The sequence below is a fragment of the Trachypithecus francoisi genome, unplaced genomic scaffold (genome assembly GCF_009764315.1).
Source record: "Trachypithecus francoisi isolate TF-2019V2 unplaced genomic scaffold, Tfra_2.0 Lachesis_group17, whole genome shotgun sequence".
Lineage (NCBI taxonomy): Eukaryota > Metazoa > Chordata > Mammalia > Primates > Cercopithecidae > Trachypithecus > Trachypithecus francoisi.
This window is the reverse complement of record NW_022681462.1, coordinates 63,832,363-63,859,860: the sequence shown is the minus strand read 5'-3', so window position 1 is coordinate 63,859,860 and position 27,498 is coordinate 63,832,363. Positions and strand designations below refer to the sequence as shown.

Here is a 27,498-nt window from a genome sequence, read left to right as displayed (position 1 = left end):
GGAAGAAAACAAAGACATCTTTTGTTAGTAAACTGAACAATATTTTTACACTGCAACCAATGTTCCGATACTAAAGACAAAATAAGAATTGCAAACATCAAAAGCATATATCTGCCTAAATAACAATAAAACACTTGAAAATCAAATCATCCCCATGTATTCATTAACTCATGTTTTTGGGCTTATTTAACTGACTTTAAGAGTTCTATGTTCAACTCCCACAATGCCCATTGTTAGAAAATGTCCTTTCCATCATATAAGAACAGCAATTCAGATTTTTATAAAAATCATGTAAATAGATTTTTTTAAAACTACCTGGAATATATCTTCTTTCACATGTAACTTTTTCCAAAATTTCTGAGACATACTGAGGATACCCAGCTTTACTGAAGCTAAAAATAATTTGCAATAAATCACGGTCCATAAGGTGAAGCTCGGACTTCTCCACCTTCTCCAGAGTCTATAGAGAGTTCCAGAAATTAGAAGACCAAGTTAGAGTGTTTTGATTTAAGTATTAAAGTTAAATAAATTAAAATATCCAGGTTCAAAACAGTAGGGAAAAACACCACCTAAAGGTTTAGGACTTCTTTTAAAAAATAGGAAATACTTGGCCGGGCGCGGTGGCTCACACTTGTAATCCCAGCACTTTGGAAGGCCGAGGAGGGTGGATCACGAGGTCAGGAGATGGAGACCACGGTGAAATCCCATCTCTACTAAAAATACAAAAAATTGGCCGCGCCTGGTGGCGGGTGCCTGGAGTCCCAGCTACTCGGAGAGGCTGAGGCAGGAGAACGGCGTGAACCTGTGAGGCGGAGCTTGCAGTGAGCCGAGATTGCGCCACTGCACTCCAGCCTGGGCGACAGAGCAAGACTCCATCTCAAAAAAAAAATAAATAAAAATAAATAAAAAGGAAATACTCTACTTCCACAGTAACTGTTACATTATCAGCACCAAGATACTGAACTATAATAATTCTCCATAAATACTACTCTCTGCAAGGAAACATCTTTGAAAACAGGTATAAACTACACTTTGCTGCCTCATATAAAACATAAGTTTTTACAAATGATTTTAAAGTATGTTTATTTAGACATAAGTCATACCTGCTTAACATGGTCAATGTCGCCCTTCTCAGCATACGCATTCAATAATGCGAGGTATGTGTCTGGACCAGGATCAATTCCAGTATCTCTCATCACTGTGAGAATGTTTTCTGCATTCTCCATATCACTACAAGTTAATTCAAAAAACACATTACTATGCTCTTGCCAAATGTAATATAGTTATTCAAACTAAAACATACGCTTATTAAAATCAAAAATGCTAAGTACCATTTGGAATTATGATGTCAGAAAAGAACAAATGTATATTAAACTGGATATATGTTTCTGAAATAAAGATCATAAACATCTGATCCCTCATTAAGAAAAATAATAATTATACAGACATTAAATAACATATATCCTCTTACATTATGTAGGTTATGACTCAGACTTAACTTACAAGGTAAGAATAACGTTTAGTAAATTACTCTTCAAAAATAAAAATATTTTCCAGAGCAGTTACTTCAGATCAAGCCCAGTTTCTTTTTTCTTTTCTTTTCTTTTTTTTTTTGAGATGGAGTCTTGCTCTGTCTCCTAGGCTGGAGTGCAATGGCGCGATCTCGGCTCACTGCAATCTCTGCCTCCTGGGTTCAAACAATTCTCCTGCCTCAGAATCCCGAGTAGCTGGGATTACAGGCACCTGCCATCATGCCCAGCTAATTTTTATATTTTTGTAGAGACCAGGTTTCACCATGTTGGCCACGCTGGTCTTGAACTCCTGACATCAGGTGATCTGCCCACCTCAGCCTCCCAAGGTGCTGGGATTACAGGTGTGAGCCACTGTGCCCGGCCTATAGCCCAATTTCTAAAAATTCAAATAAAAGATTTGTGGAATAAATGTAAAAGCACATTATAAAAATATTAGTATGCTCTACCTCATACACTACAGATTTTTTTTGAAGCGGTAGACAAATATATTTTAGGAACTGTCTACAATAATTTTATCTAATTTAAACCCCACTTAACAAACAAAAAAGGAATAAAATGACCACTTTAGCATCTCAGCCATCTATCACTTAAGAATCAAAACCTTAGGTTGAACATTACCCAGCTCTGGCATGCCCTGTCACAAGGGCACTGAATACTGCCTCTGTAACTGGGAGATCCTTAGTTTTCATAAATCCAAGAATCTTGCTGCAAAGGAAAAATGAAGATACTCATTGGAAGTATTTATCAAGAAAACTCTTTACAACATGTATAGAATTAGGTTAGGCCTTGAGTTACTTTTGTTTTTAAAATATAATAGTAACACACACTTGTTTTAGAAACCATCAAGAAAGAACTGATCCCTTTGATCACCTTTCCACAAAACCCCACGCTTTAAAGTATTAATAGTCTCGAAGTACTCTTGATACAAATACTAGATTTTTTAAAATCTGATTTGTCTTACACTACTAATTACCCTTGTAAAAGCATAGTTTTGTAAGATTCACTTAGATAAAAATGAAATTATGTATTCCAATTTATCCCTTATTTTCCAAACCTTCCATTCATAAGTAGTAATAAATTTTACATAAGCAGAGAAATGGTGCAACTGATTTTCTATTAGTCAGTGGACTAAAGAGACTATTCCCAGTTTTATAAATGAATACAGCTTAAATAGCTAAGAACATTTCCCTTAGGAAATATTAAAAAAAAAAAAAAAGCTTTATAGCTCAACAACTTGATACCTCTCTCTGGTAAATCAAAATTTTTAATTAAAACAGCAACTTTTACTTATCTTTTCTCTCTTACGCAATAATTTTATATTTTATGTAAGTCAGATTACCAGATTTGCTAGATTAAAACAGTTCTGAAACAATTTCCTTCATTAGGAAGAAGCTTTAAAACAAAGAGTGAACAGACATTTAGAGTTACAAAATGTACAAATTTGTTCACTTAAACATGTTCATACAGATCCATACCTGGCACCTTCAATATCTCCCATATTACAGTAAGAAGCAATCAATCTCTGGTATGTCACCTGTCAATGAAATGGGCCAGTTAATTTTATATATACTTTTTTTTCTGAGTAAAGAAAAAAAATGGTGGATGTGAAAATATATATTCACAATAGCAACTAATTACTCGATTTGGTTGAATGTTCGCTTCCTCCATTTTTGCCAGGAAATCAGTTGGTGAGAATTTATATTCATTTTGAAGATAGACTTTAAGTAAAGCATTATAGTGACTCACATCATACACAGCACCTACAAATGAAATTTAAAATCAATGTTCAGAAAAGCATTGAAAATCCTATGCTTTAAAGTGGAACTAAATTTAACAAACAAAAAGAGTAAAACTATCACTTCAGCATTTCACCCATCCATCTTTGCGCTCAGACCTATCTACACAGATACTCTGTAACACAGAGCAAGCTAAGCATGTAAGACAGTATTTACTGAATTATTGTATAGTTACAAGTAACTGCCTATTCAGATATTAAAAGGCCTCTTACTTAAGAAGCACAAAATTATCTTCCTGTTAGAAAACGCTGACAACACCCCTAAATTTAAAAGTGACTATAAGATTTTTCTATACAAAGCAGCCCTCACATTACAGACACACTGTGATGAATGGATTGTAACTTCAGTTCTTTCACACAGTAGGACTGTGCTGGCAATTCTGCCACTCAAAGCCTTCATTTGAAGGATGCATTCCATTTCCAGCTAATGAACATGATCCATGGTCTGCTCTTGTTAATGATCGGTATTCCAATGCCCTTTGTTTTCTTTGTATCCCTACTATTTAGGGCCACATCAAATAAGGTTACCACACATCCTTACTCTACTCAGTCATGACATCACAGTCCTTATATCAATTTTGTGGTAACATGACTCACTATATTTTCATGAATTAAATTTCACATCTTTATTCTACTGCCTGTGACCATACAGGCCTACGGTCAGTATTTGGGGGTCAGATTATGAGATTTTAGGCAGCAGAGACCTGTTCCATTAAATTAATACACATTTTTATCTTAACAGATACGTTTCTTTCATACTATGTTTCAGGCACTATGCTAAGTGTTCTACATATAGTGGCTCACTTAAACTTCACAACAACTTTGAGACACTATTATCACCCCCATCTTACAGATAGCTTAGATCTGTCAACAGCTCATTCTGTAATTTTGGACAAGTTACTTAAAGTAAAAGATCTCTTGTATCTTTATAAATCTGTAAACAAGAGTCAAACCTGCGAAGTACAGGGTTTCTGGCAATATTAATTCAACAAGTATGTATCAGATGCCATTATACACAAAGCATCATGCTACTGGCAAAGAGGAAAATAAAGAAGTTATGGATTTAATCCTCATAAAGCATACACTTATATAGGAGAGACCTATTTGTAAATAATTTTAATATAATAACACATTGTCAATCTTTCTATGGAGGTATTATTACTGCTGTGTAATGCTTTTTTCTATTTTAGAATGTAACCTTTTCTGCATACATTTCTCCCAGTTCAATGACTTACTGACATACAGAAATTTCTAATTTTTAGAAATTGAATACTTTAGCTTTACTTTTCTGCTTCTTTTATACTTATAGAATCCTTTTCCATTCTGAAATTCAACATTTATTTATATATTTTTAACTTAAAAAAATCAACTTATCAAAATGTATTCTAGATGTATTTAAAACTGTGAAAGAAGAATCTGTCTTTATCCTATAGTTTTTTCACATAGGTCCTACACACTTTTTGAAGGTCAGTCATAAATATTTTATTTATTTGTGGCCATACTTTCTTGGATTCTTGTATCCATTTTCTTTTATAACTAGAAGAGATATGGATTCTTAAACATTCAGTAGGTCAGCTAATTACTGTCAGTTGACTTTCTGGGATTTTACAAATTAAACAATCACATCATCTAAAAATGGTAATTTCTTGTACTGTTTCACATCTTATTTCATTGCATTATACATGATTGTTGTTGGTTTTAGATTTTTAACACATTAAAGAAGCATCCTTCTATACGTTAAGATTTTTTAAAATCAGGAATGAACACTAAATTTTATTAAACGATCTTTTTTCAAATTATTTTTTGAATATGTACTACGTTACATGACTTAAAATTGAAAAAGTATAAAAAGGTAGAGTAAAACCTGCATCCAGTGTTCATCATCCTTCCAGAAATATTTTAACACTGTATACACATGCACATGTATAAACATTTTTCTTCAAAATACTATCATTCTATACATTCTGGTCTACACCTTAATTTTTATTTATACTCTGGAGAACACCCCCATTGGTATATAAAGAGCTTCTTCATTTCTTTTTGTTTGTTTGTTTTTGTTTTGTTTTGTTTTGTTTTTTGAGACGGAGTCTTGCTCTGTCGTCCGGGCTGGAGTGCAGTGGCTAGATCTCAGCTCACTGCAAGCTCCGCCTCCCGGGTTTACGCCATTCTCCTGTCTCAGCCTCTGGAGTAGCTGGAACTACAGGCGCCCGCCACCTCGCCCGGCTAGTTTTTTGTATTTTTAGTAGAGACGGGGTTTCACTGTTAGCCAGGATGGTCTCGATCCCCTGACCTCGTGATCCGCCCGTCTCGGCCTCCCAAAGTGCTGGGATTACAGGCTTGAGCCACCGCGCCCGGCCTGCTTCTTCATTTCTTAAAACAGTTACACAGTAATCTATTTTATGGGTACTCCACAATTTATTTACCTAATCCCCTAGAGAGGAATATTTGAATTGGTTCCAATTTCTTACTATTACAAACAAGCTACAATGAAGTATATCCTTTTGCATCTGTGAGTATATCTGTATCTAAATTCAAACAAATGGAACTGCTTGGTAAAATGGTATGTGCAGTTATAACTCTGACAGACAAACCGGCTATTTTGTTCTTTTTCTTTTTTAACTTACCATACTTGTAACACTTGTTATGAAAAATTATTTATTGTTAATGCCCCTAGATGTCACTATACCTCACCAAATAAATATTACCAAAAAATTATGAATCAAGTAGCCCTTCCATAAAACTGAATTATAGCATTTATGTAAACAAACTTTTTTTGCAAAAAGAAAAAATAGCTACACCTTTTATGCACATCATATATTTAAACAATCATACCTAATTTCTGAAGTTTGTCCCATATCCTATGAGCAAATTCTGTTCTCTCTTCAAGTTTTAGTTCAGGCAAGAGAGAACCACAGCTACGTAGTAGAAGCAAGGCATGACTACTACCTGGGCCACCTGTGGAAAAAAGGTTAATGGATAACATTTAACATAGTAGCAATATCATAGATAAATATCAAAATTTAAACAGAAATCTATAAGCATTCAAAAATCTCCTGGCTCAAATTGAGAGTGTCCATAAATTAGAAAAATCCTATCCTAATGTACAATGTTACTAAGTTACAAGTCAAACTTTTAATATTAGTCTGCTTTCTTAAGAAAGCCTGTAATCCCAGCACTTTGGGAGGCCAAGATGGGCGGATCACGAGGTCAGGAGATTGAGACCATCCTGGCTAACACGGTGAAACCCCGTCTCTACTAAAAATACAAAAAACTAGCCGGGCTAGGTGGCGGGCACCTGTAGTCCCAGCTACTCGGGAGGCTGAGGCAGGAGAATGGTGTAAACCCGGGAGGCGGAGCTTGCAGTGAGCTGAGATCCAGCCACTGCACTCCAGCCTGGGCGACAGAGACACCGTCTCAAAAAAAAAAAAAAAAAAAGGAATCTAAGTTATAAAATCTATATAATCTGCAAGACTGTATCAAATACAAAAATACAAAGAATCTAATTTATAGGCAGTGCTTGCTACAATTCAAAGGCTAAACGTCTCAGTATCTTATGAAAATAGTATAAAGGGCCAGGCGCAAATCCCAGCACTTTGGGAGGTTGAGGCGGGCAGATCACCTGAAGTCGGGAGTTTGAGACCAGCCTGATGAACATGGAGAAACTCCGTCTCTACTAGAAATATAAAAATAACTGGGTGAGATGGCACACGCCTGTAATCCTAGCTACTTGGGCGGCTGAGGCAGGAGAACTGCTTGAATCCGTGAGGCGGAGGCTGCATTGAGCCGAGACTGCGTCATTGCACTCCAGCCTGGGCAATAAGATTGCAAGACTCCGTTTCAAAAAAGAAAGAAAATACTGTAAAGCAGTGTAATTATCATCCATGAATAGAAAAGTTAGGTTCATAATCAGCTACAATATAAGCTTCCCTCTCCCTACATCTGTAAGCTTTATCTACATATCTCTGAAAGCTGACTTTAAAACAAAGCAAAAATAAACCACTTAGTATGATTCCATTTATACGAAATATCTAGAGTAGTGCAAACCTACAGTGACAGAAAATAACTAGTGGTTGCCTAGGGCTGGAAGGGATGAGGAGTTGGGGAATTTCTTTTTGGGGTGATGAAAATGTTCCAAAATTTATTGTAGTGATGGATAAATAAGTTAGAGAGAGAATGTGACACAGGTTCTTTAAATGTACGTAACTATAGTAATAATTGATACTTCTTTGGTATCTCCCACCATCAGATTCTATATCTATGCTTCTAAGTGTGTCTGAAACCCATGAATAGGCTTTAGGAAGCTACTGAATCCTCTTAAACTGGATGCAAAATTATGCATATGTTTGCATGAGGTTTTTGCGGGTCGGGGACAGGGAGTGAAGGACCTATAGCTTGCATCAGGCATTAGTGACCCAAACAGCTTTTTAGCAGCTAATTGAAAATGCAAGGAAAATAATGGAAATCTATCATATGTGATCATCTTACAGAAACCTGACACTCTACAATGGAAGGTAAGAAAAACTAGTATCTTCCAACAAACTTACTACTAAAAGTGACTCCATAAACTAGGAAAAGCAAAAAGGCAATTTTTATTTTCTGATTTCGAATAAATATCTAGACCAGGCATGGTGGTCCATGCCTGTAATCCCAGCACTTTGGGAAGCCAAGGCAGATAGATCACGAGGAGTGCGAGACCAGTCTGGCCAACATGGTGAAACCCCGTCCCTACTAAAAAATACAAAAATTAGCTGGGCGTAGTGGCATGTGCTGGTAGTCCCAGCTACTCGGGAGGCTAAAGCAGGAGAGCTGCTCGAACCCGGGAGGCAGAAGTTGCAGTGAGCCGAGACTGTACCACTGTACTCCAGCATGGGCAACAGAGCGATACCCCATCTCAAAGAACAAACAAACAAAAATTTTAAAATGTTTTAGTTACTCCAAACTTTGCCCAGATGAGTTGACAAGATAGAAATCACAATCATAACATAAATGACAATCAACAGAATATAACAAAGAAAATTAAAGTATCAAATAAGCTACTCTGTAATGAGCTTACCCTCAAACAAGTGTTTATTTAGGTTGATGTAAAAGTAATTGCAGCTATTATGTTTAATGGCAAAAACTGCAATTACTTTTGCACCAACCTAATATTTAAGACTTTTTTTGTTTTAAAGACAGATGTCTCTCTCTATCACCCAGGCTGGAGTGCAGTGGTGCGATCTTAGCTAACTACAACCTCTGCCTTCTGGGTTCAAGCGATTCTCCTGCCTCAGCCTCCCAAGTAGCTGGGACTACAGGCACGCACCACCATACCTGGCTAATTTTTGTATCTTTAGTAGAGATGGGGTTTTGCCATGTTGACCTGGCTGGTGTCAAACTCTTGGCCTCAAGAGATCTACCTACCTCCCAAAGTGCTGGTATTACAGGCCTGAGCCACTGTGCCCAACCAAAGGTCAACTTCATAAAAAGGAAATTTTGACATACCTGAGCGGCAGGTGTCATCAAAGACTTTTTGTAGAAGCGACTTTGGAATGCGGCCAGTTCTTCTAACAGAATTATCTAGTCTCATCAGAGCCCAATCAAAGTGATTGGCAATCCTTCTAGAAGAAAAAGTGGACTCCTCTTGAATATCCTTTTTTTCGGCGGCAATGACATACAGCCTGGCAGGGCTCAGTAGTCCTCTAAAAAATGAAACATAATTAATAATAGTCAGTTGCTATCTATTTAGGTCGTTTTTTGAATAAAACTTACACAAATTTTTTAATTAGTTATTAAACACCTAAAATCACAGTACAATACCAAAAATAAAGGTATGAACTAATAGGAAAGAAAGTTTTAGCTTTTTCTTTAGATAAAATCATATACACACATACATAAATTATATGCACAGTAAATCTCCTGAATAATTGAGAGCATTTTGGTAATTATGAACATGGAATCATTTCAAAATCAGATGGAAATATGGTGTGTTTTAAGTGTTTTTTAAATCTCTTAACCAAAACAAGGTAATGAAAGATGAAGCAGTTTATGCTGCCAAGCTCTTCTCACCTCTGTAAATAAGACAAAATCTAAAATATATCCAAAATTTTTATAACTACCTTTAAGCTTTCTAGGTATAAGCTTACTATGAATTTAAAAGAAGACCAATGTCCAGGTTAAAACAAGGCAGTCTCTTTTTTTTTTTTTTTAAAGGATAATTTAGGCCCAAATAATTTCTAATCTGTCTAAATAAAGTTGAAACACTTTAGAGTGATAATATTCTTAATTCTTATCTGCTGTGCAACTGTCAAAATGTTAGCTGTATTCTTTCCTAATTACTTAAAACAACTGCCACCAAAAATAAATAAAGTGTTAAACATCGTTAATTTTAAGGAAGCCAGAAGGGAAAGAAAATGATTACAAATTAGGTACGGTCAGAATTGTACATTATGTGTTTATAAAGAGCAAGCAATCTTTAAACCATTCACTATTTTAGTAATGGAGTCGAATATGCAAGTCAAATGCTCTCTAACATGAAATCTGAAGGATTCCAGGCTGTATCATTTTTTTTAAATAAACACAATTTTTTACAGACTGACTAGGAACAAAACACCACAATTTTTTAGAGTATTTTTAGGTTTATAGAAAAATTGTGCATTAAGTAGAGTTCCCATATACTTTCTTCTCTAGGCTATTCTAGGTAAAAATATAAGCTGTACCTGATTTAAAAGTATCAGATAAAAAATAATTCTTACGTGTGAAGGAAAACTTACCAATCTGAGTTGAATTTAAAAATGCTTTCTCTGTATTTAAACATCAATTTTAACAAGCGATTTCTAATTCTCAGTGGTTTACATATTTGTTGCCAACATCTTAGTCACAGCAGCCACTAAATATATTATACACTAAGTATATAATAACTAAGTATAATATAATCACATTTTTCTGACATACACATTTTCATCACAACGGTGACTTTAAAAAATAAAACTTACATTTCTGTCCTATGTCATTAATCTGAAAAAACCAGTCACAAATGGAATAATCAAGTATGTGATGTTTTATTAAAGGAAGCTATACTAGAGGTTTCACCTCAAGGTTGTATAAAACGAGGCTGTAATTGATACTCGACTAGAAATTCTACCACTGTGATCTGGGAGAAATCATGACTCTAACCATTAGTGATTCCACCATCTAGGTGGAAAATAATGGAAAAAATCAGGATACTGACTAAATAAGACAATGTCTTATTTTTGTAAGACCAATGATCAGCACATTGTAGATGGCTAATAGACTCAAGTTTGTTAAATGAGCTGAATTAACATACAAACCACAGAAGATATACTCTTAAACAAAATATTTATCCCTTACTTCCAAAAGGCATTTATCTAGTTGCTGTATCAGTTGTTACTAAACTATCCCCTTCTTAATGTCTGGCAAGCACAAAGTGACATTATTTTTCAATTACCCAGGACGTGACAGTTTGGAGGAGTATGCAATAATATTATTCAACAACAAAAGCTGATTAACAGAAATTTCAAAATTGTGACGTCTATTTGCCAAAGTTTTTTACACAACGCGAATCTGATAAACTGTTAAAGAGCAAAAATAAAACTTCCACTACAGGATATTTTTTAAATGTAAGAGGAGACAAACTCAAATTTCAGGAAGAAAACAGACGTTTATAAACCAGCACATTGTTCTGTACATTCTAGGCAAATTTTTCTCATACACGTCTTTACTGCAGTTGAGACTCCTTCACATAAGTGTGCTTGGCTTTTTAGTTAAGTAGAAACAGGAATCTGTTATAAAATAAACTGGGGTAGAGGAAGGATTACATATTTAACCAAAGAAGTCTTGACTCTTCAGTTATATGGTCGAGAACTTTTTAAATTTACTCTAATACATCTTGGAAACAAGAGTTTCACAGCCTGGAGCAATGGGTATGTCATGACAGAAAGGAAAGAACAGAACAAGTCCAGGGGTGAAGGTGGGCCCTGCAAGAAGATCACACCCACCAGGCTTGCACGAGCTGGAGCACAAAGCCTCCAAATGCTAAGGACCAAAACTGACATAACTACGTAAGGGGAAATCATTGTATCATCTCATCCAAGTATCATACTGGCTCCTTTCCACTTCTTAAATGTCTCAGGTTCCTTTCACAGACTCCAGCTCCTACCACTAATATTCAAATTACCCATAAATGTTTTCTTGTAAAATCTGCCATTTAAAGTTATTATCGCTCAGCTTTTTAAAAAAATTAAGGTGGGTTTTTTTTAAAACTCTTTAATAGAAAACTATCTTACGGTTGAGTGTCCATTAAAAATATATATATATATATATATACACAGACATATATATATATATATATATAAAAGGGACCAGATTATCCTACTAAGCAGGCTTCTATGGGACCCTCCCCCCTACTGTTAAGCCTGTACCATTTTAAAAAATAAATAAACACCATTTTTTGATAAGCAGAGACTGACTAGAAGAAAAACCAATTTTTTAGAGTGTTTTTAGGTTTACAGAAAAATTGTACAGAAAGAAGAGTTCCCATATACTTTCTTCTCCCTCCTGTTTCCCCTAGTAACATTTTGCTTTAGTGTGGTATACTTGTTACAAATGATGAACCAATGTTGATACATTATCCATCAACCAAGGTCCATAATTTCAAACATTACAGTTCACTGTGTGCACACGTTTTGACAAACATATGACATGATACCTTCACAGTATCACACAAAATAATTTCACCGCCTTAAAAATGCCCGGTGCTCTCTATTCATTCCTTCCACCCTCTTTCCAAACCCCTGGCAACCACTGATTTTTACCTGTCTCCAGTTTTGCCTTTTCTAGAATGTCATATGGTCGTATCATACAGCATGCTGCCTTTTCAGATTGGCTTCTTTCACCTAGCAATAAACATTTACGGTTCCTCCTTGTCTTTTCATGGCATGACGGCGCACTTCTTTTCACTGTTGAATAATGCTCTTTTGTACACATATACATAATTTGTTTACCCATCTGCCTACTGAAGGACATCCTGGTTGCTTCCAATTTTTTGACAATTGTGAATAAAGCTGCTAAAAGCATTTGTGTGAAGGTTTTCGTATGGACATATATTTTGAACTCATTTGGGTAAATACCTCTACGTTTAGCTTTGTAAGAAACTACCAAACTATCTTCCAAAATAGCTATACTATTTTGCTTTCCTACTAGCAATAAATGAGAGTTTCTGTTGTCCTACATCCTTGCCAGTATTTGGGGTTTTTGATGTTTTGCTGGATTGTTGCCATTCTGATAGTGGTACTTCATTGTTGTCTTAATTTATATTTCTCTGTGACATAAGCTGCTGAACATCTTTTCATATACTTATTTACCATCTATATGTCTTTTCTGGTGAAGTATTTTCTGCCCATTTTTACTTATTTTATTTTGAGAAGAAGTCTTGCTGTCCCCCAGGCTGGAGTACAGTGGTGTGATCTCAGGTCACTGCAACCTCTGCCTCAGGATTCAAGCGATTCTCCTGCCTCAGCCTCCTGAGTAGCTGGAATTACAGGCACACACCACCACGCCCAGCTAATTTTTTATATTTTTCATAGAGACGGGGTTTTACCATGTTGGCCAGGCTGGTCTCAAACTCCTGGCCTCAAGCGATCCGCCCACCTTGGCCTCCCAAAGTGCTGGGATTACAGGCATGAGCCACCATGCCCAGGCCATACACGTTCTTTAAACTCTTCTCTCCCCTTTTTTTCTTCTTCACTGATATTATGAATCAGTTTTGTGTCACTTTAGAGCTATGAAGAGTTTAAAGGGAGATACAGGTAGAAGATAGAAGAGGCATTATTAATAGCTAATGTTTATCACGTGCTTAATTTGTGCTGGGTATGAGAAAATTATAACTTGCAAATGAAAAAACTGAAGCAACTTGCCCAAAGTCATCACAGTTAAAACTAATGATAGGGCCAGGGTTAGCACTCAGACGGTCTCATTCTGAAATGAACTCAACGTGGCAAAAGGGCATCGAAGAAACTAATCTGGCTGCAATGGGGTGTTCACACCAGAAAGTGGTAAAAAATTAAACCTAGACAGTGAGTGAGACTAGATAATGGAAAGTCTCCAGTAGCAGATAAATAAGGGATTTGGATTTTATGACATACTTGTAAAGTACAAAACTAGTTTTCATAGAGCTGCTCTCTCAACTTACTTTGTTGCACTATAATGTGGAAATATGGGGAGCTCAAATTTATCTCTTACGTTTTCACCAATCCCTAATTTAACTATTCCACTTGGGTTTTCTTTAGCCTGTTGATACGCTGGATCATGTGGATTGATTTTCAAATGCTGAACCAGCCTTGCACACTTGGAATAAATCCCACTTGATCAAGGTACATAATTCTTTTTATATACTGCTGGAGTCTCCTGAGTTTTAATGTAGCCAAAATTCAAAAAGATAATGCCTCCTTTTAAAAATGGTTGATATTCCCTTCAAATTTCTCCACTGCAACCAACTATTCCACTAATAAATTGTTCCCTCAAAATCTTAGACTAATTATTTTATTGGGCAAACTCAGCCTTTATATCCCATCTATTGGGTGCTTAGATGTCTGAGGCTCTTGTTGAACTTAGAACACATGGATTTCTGCAACAAATCTTTAGTTTCTCAGGCTTCAGCCTCTCTTCATACAACTGCCAGATCAACCATCCTCAAAATCATCTTTTTTCAAAAATCCTATCATTGTTCTTTACTTATCACATCAATTCTGTTCTTCTATTTATTAATTCAAAAAATATTTATTGAGCGCTTTCTTTTTATTGAGCGCTTTCTATGTATAAGGCACTGGCTAGAATCTTATCTAGTAATAATTCTAATAAATTAGACTTCTAAAAAATACCAATTATGGTAAATGCTATTAAGAAACAAGGGGCCAGGCGTAGTAGTTCAAGCCTGTAATCCCAGTACTTTGGGAGGCTGAGGCAGGCAGATCACTTGAGGTCTCGAGACCAGCCTGGCCAACATGGTGAAACCCCATCTCTACTAAAAGTACAAAAATTTGCCTGGCATGGTGGCAGGTGCCTGTAATCCCAGTAACTCAGAAGGCTAAGGCGGGAGAAATGATTGAACCCAGGAGGCAGAGGTTGCAAGTAAGCCAAGATCGCACCACTGCACTCCAGCCTGGGAGACAGAGACTGTCTCAAAAAAAAAAAAAGCTGGGCGCAGTGGCTCACACCTGTAATCCCAGCACTTTGGGAGGCCAAAGCGGGCGGATCACCGGAGGTCAGGAGTTCGACCAGCCTAACCAACATGGAGAAACCCTGTCTCTACTAAAAATACAAACGTAGCCAGGCCTGGTGGCGCATGCCTGTAATCCCAGCTACTCGGGAGGCTGAGGCAGGAGAATCGCTTGAACCTGGGAGGCAGAGGTTGCAGTGAGCTGAGATCGGGCCACTGCACTCCAGCTTGGGAAACAAGAGCAAAACTCCGTCTCAAAAAAAAAAAAAAAAAAAAGACTCTACTGCTCAATAAATCATAGCTGTCTTATTATACAAGGTGCTCAATAAATGCCTCTGAGTTTTGTTTTTATTTTTGTTTTGAGACAGTCTCGCTCTGTTGCCTAGGCTGGAATGGTGCAGTTATGATCTCGGCTCACTGCAAGCTCCACCTCCCAGGTTCACGCCATTCTCCTGCCTCGGCCTCCCAAGTGACTGGAACTACAGGTGCCCGCCACCATGCCCAGCTAATTTTTTTATTTTTTTAGTAGAAACGGTGTTTCGCCGTGTTAGCCAGAATGGTCTCAATCTCCTGACCTCGTGATCTGCCCACCTCGGCCTCCCAAAGTGCTGGGATTACAGGCATGAGCCACCGCGCCTGGTCAAATGCCTCTGGGTTTTTAAAATATCTTTCCCTTTTTTTTATTTTTTTATTTTTGAGACAGGTCTCATTCTGTTGTCCAGGCTGGAGCGCAGTGGTGCAATTATGGCTCACTGCAGCTTTGAACTCCTGGCCTCAAGCAATCCTCCCACCTCAGCCTCAGCTCCCAAATAGCTAGGACTACAAGTGCATGCCACCACAGCTGACTAATTTCTTTTTTTCTAAAGATTGGGGTCTTACTATGTTGCACGGGCTGGTCTCAAACTCCTGGATTCAAGTGATCCTCCTGCCTCAGACTCTGAAAAGGCGGAGATTACTGGGCCTGGCCTAAAAAATCTTTTATAAAGCTAAGTCCCAAAGAACTTTCTCCATTTAAGAATTCAATTCTCCAAAAAGTTTTGACAAATTTAGCTACCCCAGTTTTATGCTTTATGGCAAATCACAGAATTTTAGAATAAAAAAGCTACGGGCCACCCTTCTACACTTGATAACCACCTCCTGGCCTGAAAAACCAATCCACTCCTTTCCACCTAGCCAGATTTCCCTTCCATCTCCCAGGATCCTCCAGTCAAACGGGATGCCTCTTTTGTCTCACCTATGGAGGAAGTGATGCAAAGTCAGTTAAACAGATTGGGACCAATGATGTGACATGGAGAAAGACACTCTGTTGAAGATCCCTTCCAGATACATTCTGAGATCTTCCATGTTTACTTACCTGTGAAAGTCTTGAAATCCCAAGTTTATAATATATCATGTATTGTCTTTTAAAAAAGTTTTTGTCCATAAGTAATCCCTTCACCATCTAAAACACAACAGTCTCGATCTCATTCTGCACCCAGTGAAAACTACCATGGCACTTAACTGTGAACTGGAAAATGACACGATCAAAAATGTAACATATGCAAAAGACTTGTAACATTAAGTTACAACATATGTAAAATGTTTCAGAAATGTGAATCATGGTATCTGGAGTTGAATCCCAACTTGAAGTCTTGAATAAATTATCCTTCTAACCGTTTCCTAATTTGTAATAACCCACGAAAACTGAAATGTTTGTATGACGGTATGTTTACAAACACACTTTGAAAATAATAAACATCAGGCCAGGCGTGGTGGCTCACGCCTGCAATCCCAGCACTTTGGGAGGCCAAGGTGGGTGGATCACCTGAGGTCAGGATTTCAAGACCAGCCTGGCCAACATGGCAAAATCCCGTCTCTACTAAAAAAATACAAAAATTAGCCGGGCACGGTGGCACGTGCCTGGCGTCCCAGCTACTTGGGAGGTTGAGGTGGGAGAATCGCTTGAACCTGGGAGGTGGAGGTTGCAGTGAGCCGAGATGGCCCCATTACACTCCAGCCTGGGTTAGCAGAGCGAGACTCCGTCTCGGGAAAAAAAAAAAAAGTAATAAACGTCTACTCTAAAGGTACCATTGTTTACCCTAATCCCCAAATCTACTTTTCTTAATTCTGCTAACACTCTCACCAATCTTCTGTTATCTTTCTCTTAAGAAAAGGAAGGATCTTTTCTTCAGTTCTGCACTACCTCATTGAAGTCCTATTATTCCTAATTTGCAATACCAGTGTTGTTCCATCCCCACGTTCCATTTCTCCTATAATCTACATAAACTTTGTCAAAATCTGTACTTAAAATCCTCCAATGACTTCCATCATCAAATAACCTACCTTCTAAGTAATCTTGGTAGTCTGAAGAAATCAACTGGCCTTTGCGGTACCAACTTCCACCACACCCCACACAGCTACACGGGATAAACGGTCTCCAAGTCTCTTCATGCTCTTCTCTAATTTTGGAACATTCTGAGTATCAACTACCATGTGTCCTCTAAAACTCAACATCCCCCTGCCATAAAACAAATGGGACTGCTCCTCTCTCTGAAATACCACAATATTATATTCTTCTCTTATGGACAGCACGTCTAATAGTTGTACATGTGCCTGTCCAGCCCTGTGATTGATAAATCTATACTTACAGAGCAGAGGCTGAATCTTACAGATTTCACAACCCCAAAGGACCCATCAGGTTCTTTTTTTTTTTTTTTTTAACTGAGATGGAGTCTCACTCTGTAGCCCAGGCTGGAGTATAACGGTGCAATCTTGGCTCACCACAGCCTCCGCCTCCTGGGTTCAAGCAATTCTCCTGCCTCAGCGTCCCAAGTAGCTGGGATTACAGGCATGGGCCACCATGCCTGGCTAACTTTTATATAGATTTTTTTGTTTGTTTGTTTTGTTTTGAGACAAGGGTCTCACTCTGTCACCTGGCCCGATCTCGGCTCACTGCAAGCTCCGCCTCCCGGGTTCATGCTATTCTCCCACCTCAGTCTCCCGAGTAGCTGGGACTACAGGTGCCCACCACCATGCTGCTCAGCTAATTTTGTTTTTGTATTTTTAGTAAGAGACGGGGTTTCACCATGTTGGCCAGGCTGGTCTCAAACTCCTGACCTCAAGTCATCCGCCCGCCTCCACCTCCCAAAGTGCTGGGATTAAAGGTGTGAACGATAGCATGGATCCATGAGATTCTTAATATTCGCAGAAGATTTTTCTAAAATGAGAGCTTTCTAAAAGTTTTCTTCCAACTTTAGAAATAAAAATCATGCCATCCCATCAAAGAATATGTGATTTTCACTTTTAGCCCAATCATTAGTCAAGATCTACTTCCAAACAGATTTAGCTCAAAGCTTATCTTTCCTCTGAAGTACACAAGTTTTATGCTAAAAACTGTCACGCAGAGAATATATAAGCAGCTCTGATCCAGAAATGCAAGGAAAATGTATGTGAGAAAGCAAGAGTATTTATCTCCTCACAGAGAACAGAGTAAGAGCTGGTTTATAAGAAAGCATCTATTTGAAAAATAGATGTACTGAAATGGGAAAATGAAGAGTAAGACCACATATAGGGTATACTTCTTGGTGCTACAATTTTGAAAACAGATTACTAATGAATGTCTAAAAATTTCACTACTAATACTCATTTGTCCTCAGATAGGACATTCCTGGAAATCAAGCTCAGGGTGAATTTGTGTAGACATACTGTACTGCATGGATGGGTTAAATATCCCTTCAATCTCCCCCAGGTTACCATCTTCCTTCTTCAATGTCTTAAGATATTCATTGATTTACTCAACAAACATTTGACACCTACTACATGCCACAAAGTTAAAACACCAGAGAAAGCAAAAGGAGTAAGACACAGTATCTGCCTTCAAGGAACTTACAGCCAGCTGTATCTGCCTTCAAGGAACTTACAGCCAGCTCCAGAGTGTTGGTGAGTGCACATGTCACAGTGTTAATGGGTGCTTTCGTTATACAGGGTCTAAGAGGAGGCACAAGAAAAGAGCAGTCAAATGGGAGAAGCAGTCAAGTTAAAGTTCAACAGAGATGGGGGACACCTGACTAAGGAGGAAGGGGAAACACATTCCAAGAGTCAACCTCACACTCAAAGGCAAGGAAATATACAACATGGCCCATCAAAGCTTTGTAGATCCACAGACAAGCAGTAGACCTACAAAATCAGAATCTGCATTTTAAGAGCCCCAGACAATCATGCTCACTAGAGTTTGAGAAGCCCTGCTGTAGAGCACTTCAAAGTAGTAGTCTGGTATGGCTAGAACACAGGATGCCATGGGAAGGAACTCACAAGAGATGATGATCCAGAGGCAACTCCAGCTCATAAAGCACCTGTGCTAAAGAGTCTGGATCTCATTCTGGACCCAATGGGAGTCACCACAATGCTTAAGTGTAAGTAGGAAAATGACATGATCAAATTACCAGGGAGACCAGGGAATGATGATGGGGTTGGAGGAAAAGGGATGCATTCCAAATGAAGCAGATCTAACTGGGCTTAATCATTTGTGCAATCAATAAACGGGGGGTGAAGGAAGTAAGAGACGAATGGGAAAACAAACATGCAGATATCCAGGATCTTTCTGGAAGGCAGGTAGAAACAGCAACATTCACGAAAACAGGGAACACAAGAGGAATAGATGTGACAAGAAGGAGGAGTCCAATTTGAGCTGTGTTGGCTTTGAAGTACCTATAGTTCAAGCAGGTGGATGCATCTAGTAGACAGTCCATATCTGGGAGAAACATCATCAGATAGGTAAGTAATGCCCTGAAAAATGAAAAAGGTCACAAAAGAGAATGAAAATACTGAGAAAACACAGAAGGACCACGGGTAAAACTACCAAGAACATCAGCATTTAATAGGTGAACAGAAGAAAGAGGAATGAAGCAAATGAGACAAATCCTAAAGAGAAGAGAATCTAGAAAAACAGTGTCATCAATACTGAGAAAAGGGTCTCATGAAGGGGAGAATGGAAGACAGTAATATGCGAGGTCGAGGCCTAAAAAGTGGATTTGGTAATTAAAAGAGGTCCTCTGAAAAAGTTAAATAAACATACATCTTACACATACATAAGTCATTAAAAGGATAGCTGTCAACTAATGGCTCTCTGGTTGACAAGAATTAAGGGTGATTTTTAGTTTACTGTTCCCACCACCCAGGTTTTGCAACTATTCCTCGAGGTACTTTGAGGAATAATTTTTGCAACTGTTCCTCAAGGCACTTTTGAAATAATTTTTCAAAAATACAATAAAAAAATCGATAAATAAGATAATAATAGTCTTTGACAGTGGTGTGACTGCAGTGAGTAGAAAAGGGAATGAAAAGTGAGGAAATCAGAGACAGAGAATTATGGACAGGGAAGAGACTGAGAAGCTTCTAGAGTAAATAGAGTTCCAGGAAAGGTTCTATGTTTCAGGTGGGCAAGATCTGGGCATGCTTACAGGTTGGGGTAGGAGACTATATACAGTGCCCAGAGTTCAGGAAAAAGAGGGAACAATTACCTTTATTGCCTGCTATCACCTGAACACACAGTGGTGAACAAGACAAAGTCCTGCTCTCATGCAGCTTACCTTCTACTAAGGAAAAAAAAAAAACCACAGAGAAATAAGTAATGATATCAGACAAGTGAGGTGTGCCACGAATAAATCTAAAATAGGACCGGCATGTTTTGGATTGAGTGTTGAGGTAAGGCTTCTCTGAAGAGACATTTGAGATCTGAATGACAAGAAAGCAACTTTACAAAGATAAGTGGGAAAAGCCTTTACAGATAATGAAACTGAGGAACTGAGAGGTTAGTAAGATGTCTGAGATTATGCAGTAAGTAAACAGAACCCAGGTCTGATGAACACGTAGACCACCCTTTCTACTAAACTGTGTTCTCTTTATTCAGTTCTCCTCAAATGCAACAGTGAAGATAAAAGAAAATGTGGACCTTCCCCTGACCTTACAGAAATGCTGAGGACTACAATAATAAGATTAATGGGCACAACTTTCTCAAAAGAAACTCTGAAAGCCAAGAGATGCATGTAGTTCTGCGCTCAGAGGCATGATTTCAGAAAGTTAACTGTTCAAGCCTAATATGAAAACATAGGCAGGCTCCAAATTACAAGTAGGTTACATTCCAAAGACTGTAAGTTGTTAAGAAATCATAAATTATTTTCTCCACGTAATTTTACGGCGAGATTAGGTGTTCAGGCTGGTCCACGAAGGTCCACATAACCGTAGTTGTTATGACTACTGTAGTAACCAACAAAGCACTTACTACGCATCAGGCCCTATACTAAGTGCTAAATACAGATAATTCTGAAATATTCCTAACACCGTTACTACTCCCATCTTATAGCTAAGGAAACTGAGGCCTGGAGATGTTAACTAACTTGTCTAATGGTATAATGCAGATAAATTGAGGATAAAATGCAGATAAAACTGGAGTAGGCTGCAGTCTGGGCCCAGCCTACTGCAGATCCCTGGCTCTCAGTCCTTATGCAAGCTCTCAAAGTACCTTAACTTATAAGCATCAGTCTTTCAAAATCATTTTTTCTCCAAAGCTAAAAGCTCAGCAACCTATCTCCCCTTCTCTGGTGGTCAGAATACTATTAATAACCAAATGAACACTTCCATTAACTTTTTTTATCCCCTCCACTACAAAACTCTATACCAAACCTATTTCTGATAAATCTCAAACCATGAGAGCATTCAGTCGCACATCTGACACCCACTGAGAGTTTAACTTGCCTTTGCATCCCCAGATTCCAACAGAGTGCCTTGTGTTCAAAGACACTTACAGGCCGGGAGCGGTGGCTCACACCTGTAATCCCAGCACTTTGGGAGGCCGAGGTAGGAGGATCGCTTGAGGTCTGGAGTTCGAGACTAGCATGGCCAACATGGTGAAACCCAGTCTCTACTAAAAGTACAAAAGTTAGCCTAGCATGGTGGCGCACACCTGTAATCCCAGCTACTCAGGAGGCTGAGGCAGAAGAATCGCCTGAACCTGGGAAGTGGAGGTTGCAGTGAGCCGAGATCGCGCCATTGCACTCCCACCTGGGCTACTGATCTCGAAATAAATAATTAATTAAATTAATTAAATAAAGACATTTACAAATCCTACCATGACAGTTACCAACTCGTACAACACCTTCCTAAATGCTGAAGGAAAACTCCATTCAAGAGAACGCAGGCAAAAGCCCAGACTGATCATAATCCAGCATCCAGCTTTAAGCCATTCGTGGCTCACCCAAACTCCCAACCCATTCCCCGCCGCCTCCTCCCACGCAAAAAGCTAAATTTCTCAGTATCTAAATGCTAGGTGGTTACTGATTACCAACAGTGACCCCACGTGGGACACCACCCAAGATAGCTCACCACCCGACTCCCCAAAGCAGTCTTTAAACTCCCCCCTCATCTTCGTTGACCGTGGGTAACCCGAGGACATTAAGACCCAGGCTGAAGCGGAGAGGGCAGGATTCAAGCCGGAAGCAAGCCATGCCGGCACCCGTGACCTTCTGAAGGCGCTTAACCCTGTCACCCGAAAACCCCTAGTAGGGTGCGTGGAGAGGGGCAGGCGGAGGCTCGGTCCTGGGGCGGCGAGGAGGGTGGCGAGCACAGGCGGGACCCGGTGCCTGCCGGCGCCCACCACGACCCCGGGGGACCCTCGCGCCGCAGCCTAACTGGAGGAAGGGCCTGGGCACTCACCCGGCCACGGGCCCGGCGCGAGCGGCAGGCAGATAGGAGGCGGCATGCGGCCGGCCCGGGCCGCCAGTGAGGAGGCGCAGGGAGAGCGGGAGGCGCGGGGCCGCCCCGGCACGCAGCAGCCAACACGAGGATCTCAGCAGGGCTGCCATGGCTCGAACGTCCCCGCAGCGGGAAGCACGTTCCGCCAGAAGGACAGGAGGAGCACGTGACCTCAGGGTCGCCCGGCGCGGCAGAGACCAACTGCCGGGCGCGCCAAATGTGGGGGGAGCCAGGGATCGTTTTAGGTTGGAAGATGGAAATCCGCATTTCTCTGAGAAGAGGGGAGCCAATGTGATATTCACATAAACGACGTTGCTTGTTTCATTATCGAAGAATTTCTTTTCCGTCTTCCGTCTCCGATCAGGGCATCGTGTTCATTCGCTGCACCCCCGCTCTCCTCTGTTGGTAGAGCCGCAAGGGGTCAACTCCTCCCAGGTTGGCGCAGAGGCTTGCGGGAGGCCAACTAGTAAAAACACCGAGAACTCTCGAGAAGAGCCGACTATGAAGATCCCAGGATGGGACGGTTTCCCCCGCCCCCGAGTGCAGACGTTGCAACCAACTTTCAGCGCTGACGCGATCTCCAATAGGAACGGCCCTTCACTCTCAGAAACGCGGGCCAGAGAAACCGTGGAGAACTTTTGCACCTTGCCGTTTGCCTCCCAGGTTCAACATGATAGGATTTGGATTATTAGGGCCTGGGAACAGCGTAAAGGAACGCGCGGGTCACCACCTTAAGCGTGTATGCGGGGCCTCGCTTTAGGAAATAAATGAATTCTACCAAAAGTCCTATAGTTTTAAAGCTGGAATTCAACTGACTGTCTTCTTCCCAAACCCTCCACGCCTACCGCGCCTCTCCCTTCAGTAAACGCACATATATATGTGAGAAGTAGAACAATGCAATTAAGAGCCTCCAGCCAAATGTGGGGAGAAAACAGGCAAGTTAAACCCATCGCTGGGCCGGGCGCAGTGGCTCACGCCTGTAATCCCATCACTTTGGAAGGCCGAGGCGGGTGGATCACCTGAGGTCAAGAGTTCGAGACCAGCCTGGCCAACATGGTGAAACCCCGTCTCTACTAAAAATACAAAAAAAAAAGAAGAAGAAGAAGAAGCTGTAATCTCAGCTACTCGGGAGGCTGAGGCAGGAGAATTGCTTGAATCCGGGAGGTGGAGGTTGCAGTAAGCCAAGATGGCGCCGTTTTCCAGCCTGGGTGACACAGCAAGACTCTGTCCAAAACAAAAAAAAACCACGTCGCTGCTGCCTTCACAGGGCTTACGGACTCTATCGGTTCCCTGTGTACACGTGGGAAATTGAGAACAGCCTCCCACTCCCTCTCCACCTGCTTGTCCCCTACCTATCACCAGGCGAACGCGCGGGTATTTCCTCTGGAAGCCCTCCCACGGTCATTTCCCATGTACGGTCATTTCCCATGTGACCGTTTATCCCACTGGACCAAGAACTCCTTATCAGTAGGGACTGTGATCTCTTACTGTAGGCCATACGCCTACCCAGTGCCAGATACACAATAGGTCGCATTAAATATGTGTTAAATTAATGTCTATTTTGAGATGACCTAGCTCACCCGTCCTTTGAGAGATGAGGGAACGAAGACATCCCCTCCAAGTCCCCAAAAGAAATAAGGTGAAATGATTGACTCTGGGTTATATTACTGAGCATTGGGAGTATAAGTTATTCACCTATTCAACACGTATTTATTGAACACATATCCAGTGCCATACACTTTTTGAAATCTTGGGGATACAGCAGAGAACAAAACAACCCTAGATTCTAATTAAGCTCTTTAAAGTTTAATTTGGGAAGACAGAACTGTGATGCAAAATACGCCAGGGTAAAGAGATTGAGGGTGTCATGGGGAGAGTTGCTTTTTTTTTTGAGACAGCGTTTTGCTCTGTCACCCAGGCTGGAGTGCAGTGGCGCAATCTTGGCTCACTGCAGCCTCGACCCCTTGGCTCAAGCAATCCTCCCACCTCAGCCTCCTGAGTAGCCAGGATTACAGGCCCAAACCCTGGATAATTTTTGTATTTTTAGTAGAGATGGGTTTTTACCATAATGCCCAGGCTAGACTTGAACTCATGGCCTGAAGCAATCTGCCTGCCTGGTCTCCCAAAGTGCTGGGATTACAGGCATGAGCCACCATGCCCTGAGAGTTGATATTTTAAATAGGAAAAAAGTTGAACAGAAACCTGAAGGAAGGAAACGAGGAAGCCAGGAGAATTTTCTGGAAGGAGAGAAAAAAAAAAAAAAGAGTGGTCCAGGCTTAGAGAAGGCAAACACCAAAACCCTGAGGCAATAATAGGTGTAGCCTATTCAGATAACTCTAAGGAGGACTGTGTGGATGAGAGAAAGGAGCAGGGGGTAGGAGTAGAGGAAGGAGCAGAGGGTGGAGAGGGGCCTGGAGGTGGGAGAGGTAGTTGGAGGCCATATCAAGCAGGTGTGGTAGGTAGGTGGCCGTGAAGACTGACTTTTACTTAGACTGAAGACTGACTTTTACTTAGAATGAGATGAGAAACCATTGGATAGTTTGGTGTGTTGCTTTTAAAGAGATGGAGTCTTGCTCTGTTGCCCAGGCTAGTGTGCAGTGTCTATTCACAGGAGTGATTATGACACACTACAGCCTTGAACTCCTGGGCTCAAGCAATCCTCCTACCCTGGCCTCTCAAGTAAATGGGACTACAGGTGCATGCCACCACACCTGTTTGCTTTTTTTTTTTTTTAGTGCAGTGGCACAATCTAGGCTCACTGCAATCTCTGCCTCCCCGGTTCCAAGTGATTCTCATGCCTTAGCCTCCCAAGTAGCTGGGATTAGAGGCATGCACCACCACACCCAGCTAATTACGTATTTTTAGTAGAGATGGGGTTTCACCACGTTAGCCAAGCTGGTCTCTAACTCCTGGCCTCAAGTGATTCACCCACCTCGGCCTCCCAAAATGCTGGGATTATAGGTGTGAGCCACCGCAGCCAGCCACCCATTTGCATTTTGAAAGGGTCACTCTAACTGCTGTTTGGAAAGGAGGTTTTAGGGGAATGGGGATAATAAAAATAGACCAAAGAGAAGGCTAATCCAGACTAGGGATGGTGGTGGCTTGCATTAGAGGGTAGGGTAGCAGGTGAAATGATGAGAAAGGGTCAGGTTCTTACTCTATTTAAATAGTAGAACCAAGGGGATTCTATTTAAATACTATTTAAATAGAGTACTGATGGATTGGCTGTGGATTGTAAGTCAAGAACGGCTCCAAAAGTTTTGGCCTAAACAACTAGAAAGATGGATATGACTCTAAAAGGGGGGAAACAGAGAGAAGCAGATTTAAAAAGGGAAATCAAAAGTGATTTTCTGGAATATTAAGCTTGTGCCTGCTAGACATCCAGGTGTCAAATTTGAATAGGGGTTGGCTACATGTCATAGGTTGAGGTCTGAAGGATGAAGAGTTGTTAATGCATGCAAGGTGTATGCACACATGTGTATGTGTTTGTGTGTGCATGTATAAGAGAGAAAGTGTAGTTTGCTAGTCTTTTAGCTAATACTTCCCAGGCTCTTCTCAGATTTCTTTAGACATACTCCAGAAGCAGGGTCCCTCAGCTTCTTCTGAACTATAAAATGGATTCAGATGTTGTTTAGAAACCAGAGATCCCTGTCCCAGTGAATGAAATAGCCCCTGAAAAGAATCTTACTATGAAGAACAGCTTAGAAACTAGACTTTGCAAAAATACTTAAATGCTTGGTTTCCTTATGTGTAAAACTGGTGATATTTACACCTTCCTTCCAGGATTTTTTGGGAACATCAGATAAAATAAATGAGGTATTTACCTTACCAGACACATTGGAAGCTCTAAAAAATAAAGTAGCTATTTTTGTTGTTTTGTTGTTGCTCCTTTGCATATTCAAGTCTAACCTGATAAATTTGGGTTCTTCTCCAGTTTCTCCTTAGGGACTGATTTTCATGAAATAGTAATTAGTCCTACTGCATCACCGCATGTGATGCCCTTGGATATTTACTAATCTATTTTCTTCTATTTTATTTGTTTGTTTGTTTGGTTGGTTTTTGGGTTTTTTTTAAAGGGAGTTTCACTCTTGTTGCCCAGGCTGGAGCGCAATGGTGCAATCTCAGCTCGCTGCAACCTCTGCACAAATGTGATTCTCCTGCCTCAGTCTCCCAAGTAGTTGGGATTACAGGCACCCACCACCATGCCTGGCTAATTTTGTATTTTTAGTAGAGATGGGATTTCACCATGTTGTCCATGCCACTCTCTAACTCCTGACTTCAGGTCATCCACCTGCCTTGGCCTCCCAAAGTGCTGGAATTACAGGCGTGAGCCACTGATGCCTGGTCTATTTTATTTTTTGAATGTTGATTTATCTTAATTTAAAGCAGCTATTAGAAGACATTTTTGAGATACTCGAAATTTGATTATGGATTGTATATTGTACAATACTAAGAATTATTGCTAATTTTCTTTTCTTTCCTTTTTTTTTTTTTCAGACAGAGTCTCGCTCTGTCACCCAGGCTGGAGTGTCATGTCGTGGTGTAATCTCAGCTAACTGCAACCTCTGCCTCCTGAGTTCAAGCAGCAATTCTCCTGCCTCAGCCTCCTGAGTAGCTGGGATTACAGGCGTGCGCCACCTTGCCCAGCTAATTTTTGTATTTTTAGTAGAGACAATGTTTTACCGTGTTGGTCAGGCTGGTCTCAAACTCCTGACCTTGTGATCTGTCTGCCTTGGCCTCCCAAAGTGCTGGGATTACAGGCGTGAGCCACCGCACCCAGCCTATTCTACTTTGTGTATGTTTAAATATGTTCACAAAGAAAAATAATTTAATGCCGGGTGCAGTGGCTCAAGCCTGTAATCCCAGCACTTTGGGAGGCCGAGACAGGAGGATCACGAGGTCAGGAGATCGAGACCATCCTGGCTAACACAGTGAAACCCCATCTCTACTAAAAAATACAAAAAAACTAGCTGGGCAAGGTGGCGGGCGCCTGTAGTCCCAGCTACTTGGGAGGCTGAGGCAGGAGAATGGCCTAAACCCGGGAGGTGGAGCTTGTAGTGAGCTGAGATCTGGCCACTGCACTCCAGCCTGGGCGACAGAGCGAGACTCAGTCTCAAAAAAAAAAAAAAAAAGAAAAATAATTTAAATGCTGATTATATTTTGATTTCACTTCTCACTAATACAGCATGACTTGGAGTTTGAAAAACATCGTATTCAAATAGTCAATACAA

General features: G+C 40.2%; 1 protein-coding gene and 1 long non-coding RNA gene across 2 annotated transcripts in view; one reads left to right on the top strand and one right to left on the bottom strand.

The window, feature by feature from the left end:
• The window catches only part of LRPPRC (leucine rich pentatricopeptide repeat containing), a 121,295-nt gene extending 98,866 nt beyond the window's left edge, over window positions 1-22,429 (bottom strand). The window contains exons 1-8 of the mRNA XM_033175848.1: window positions 22,229-22,429; window positions 8,809-9,005; window positions 6,160-6,282; window positions 3,171-3,292; window positions 3,008-3,066; window positions 2,151-2,237; window positions 1,104-1,230; window positions 316-460 (exon numbers count right to left, since the gene is read on the bottom strand). Of these exons, the coding sequence (XP_033031739.1) occupies window positions 316-460; window positions 1,104-1,230; window positions 2,151-2,237; window positions 3,008-3,066; window positions 3,171-3,292; window positions 6,160-6,282; window positions 8,809-9,005; window positions 22,229-22,377 (1,009 nt within the window). The 5' untranslated portion in view covers window positions 22,378-22,429. The remainder of the gene's footprint in view (window positions 1-315; window positions 461-1,103; window positions 1,231-2,150; window positions 2,238-3,007; window positions 3,067-3,170; window positions 3,293-6,159; window positions 6,283-8,808; window positions 9,006-22,228) is intronic.
• Window positions 7,692-26,028, top strand: LOC117062384. The gene is made up of 3 exons (XR_004428344.1): window positions 7,692-7,703; window positions 12,539-12,543; window positions 25,854-26,028. It is a non-coding gene; the product is annotated as an uncharacterized LOC117062384 (long non-coding RNA).
• The last annotated feature ends 1,470 nt before the right edge of the window (window positions 26,029-27,498 follow it).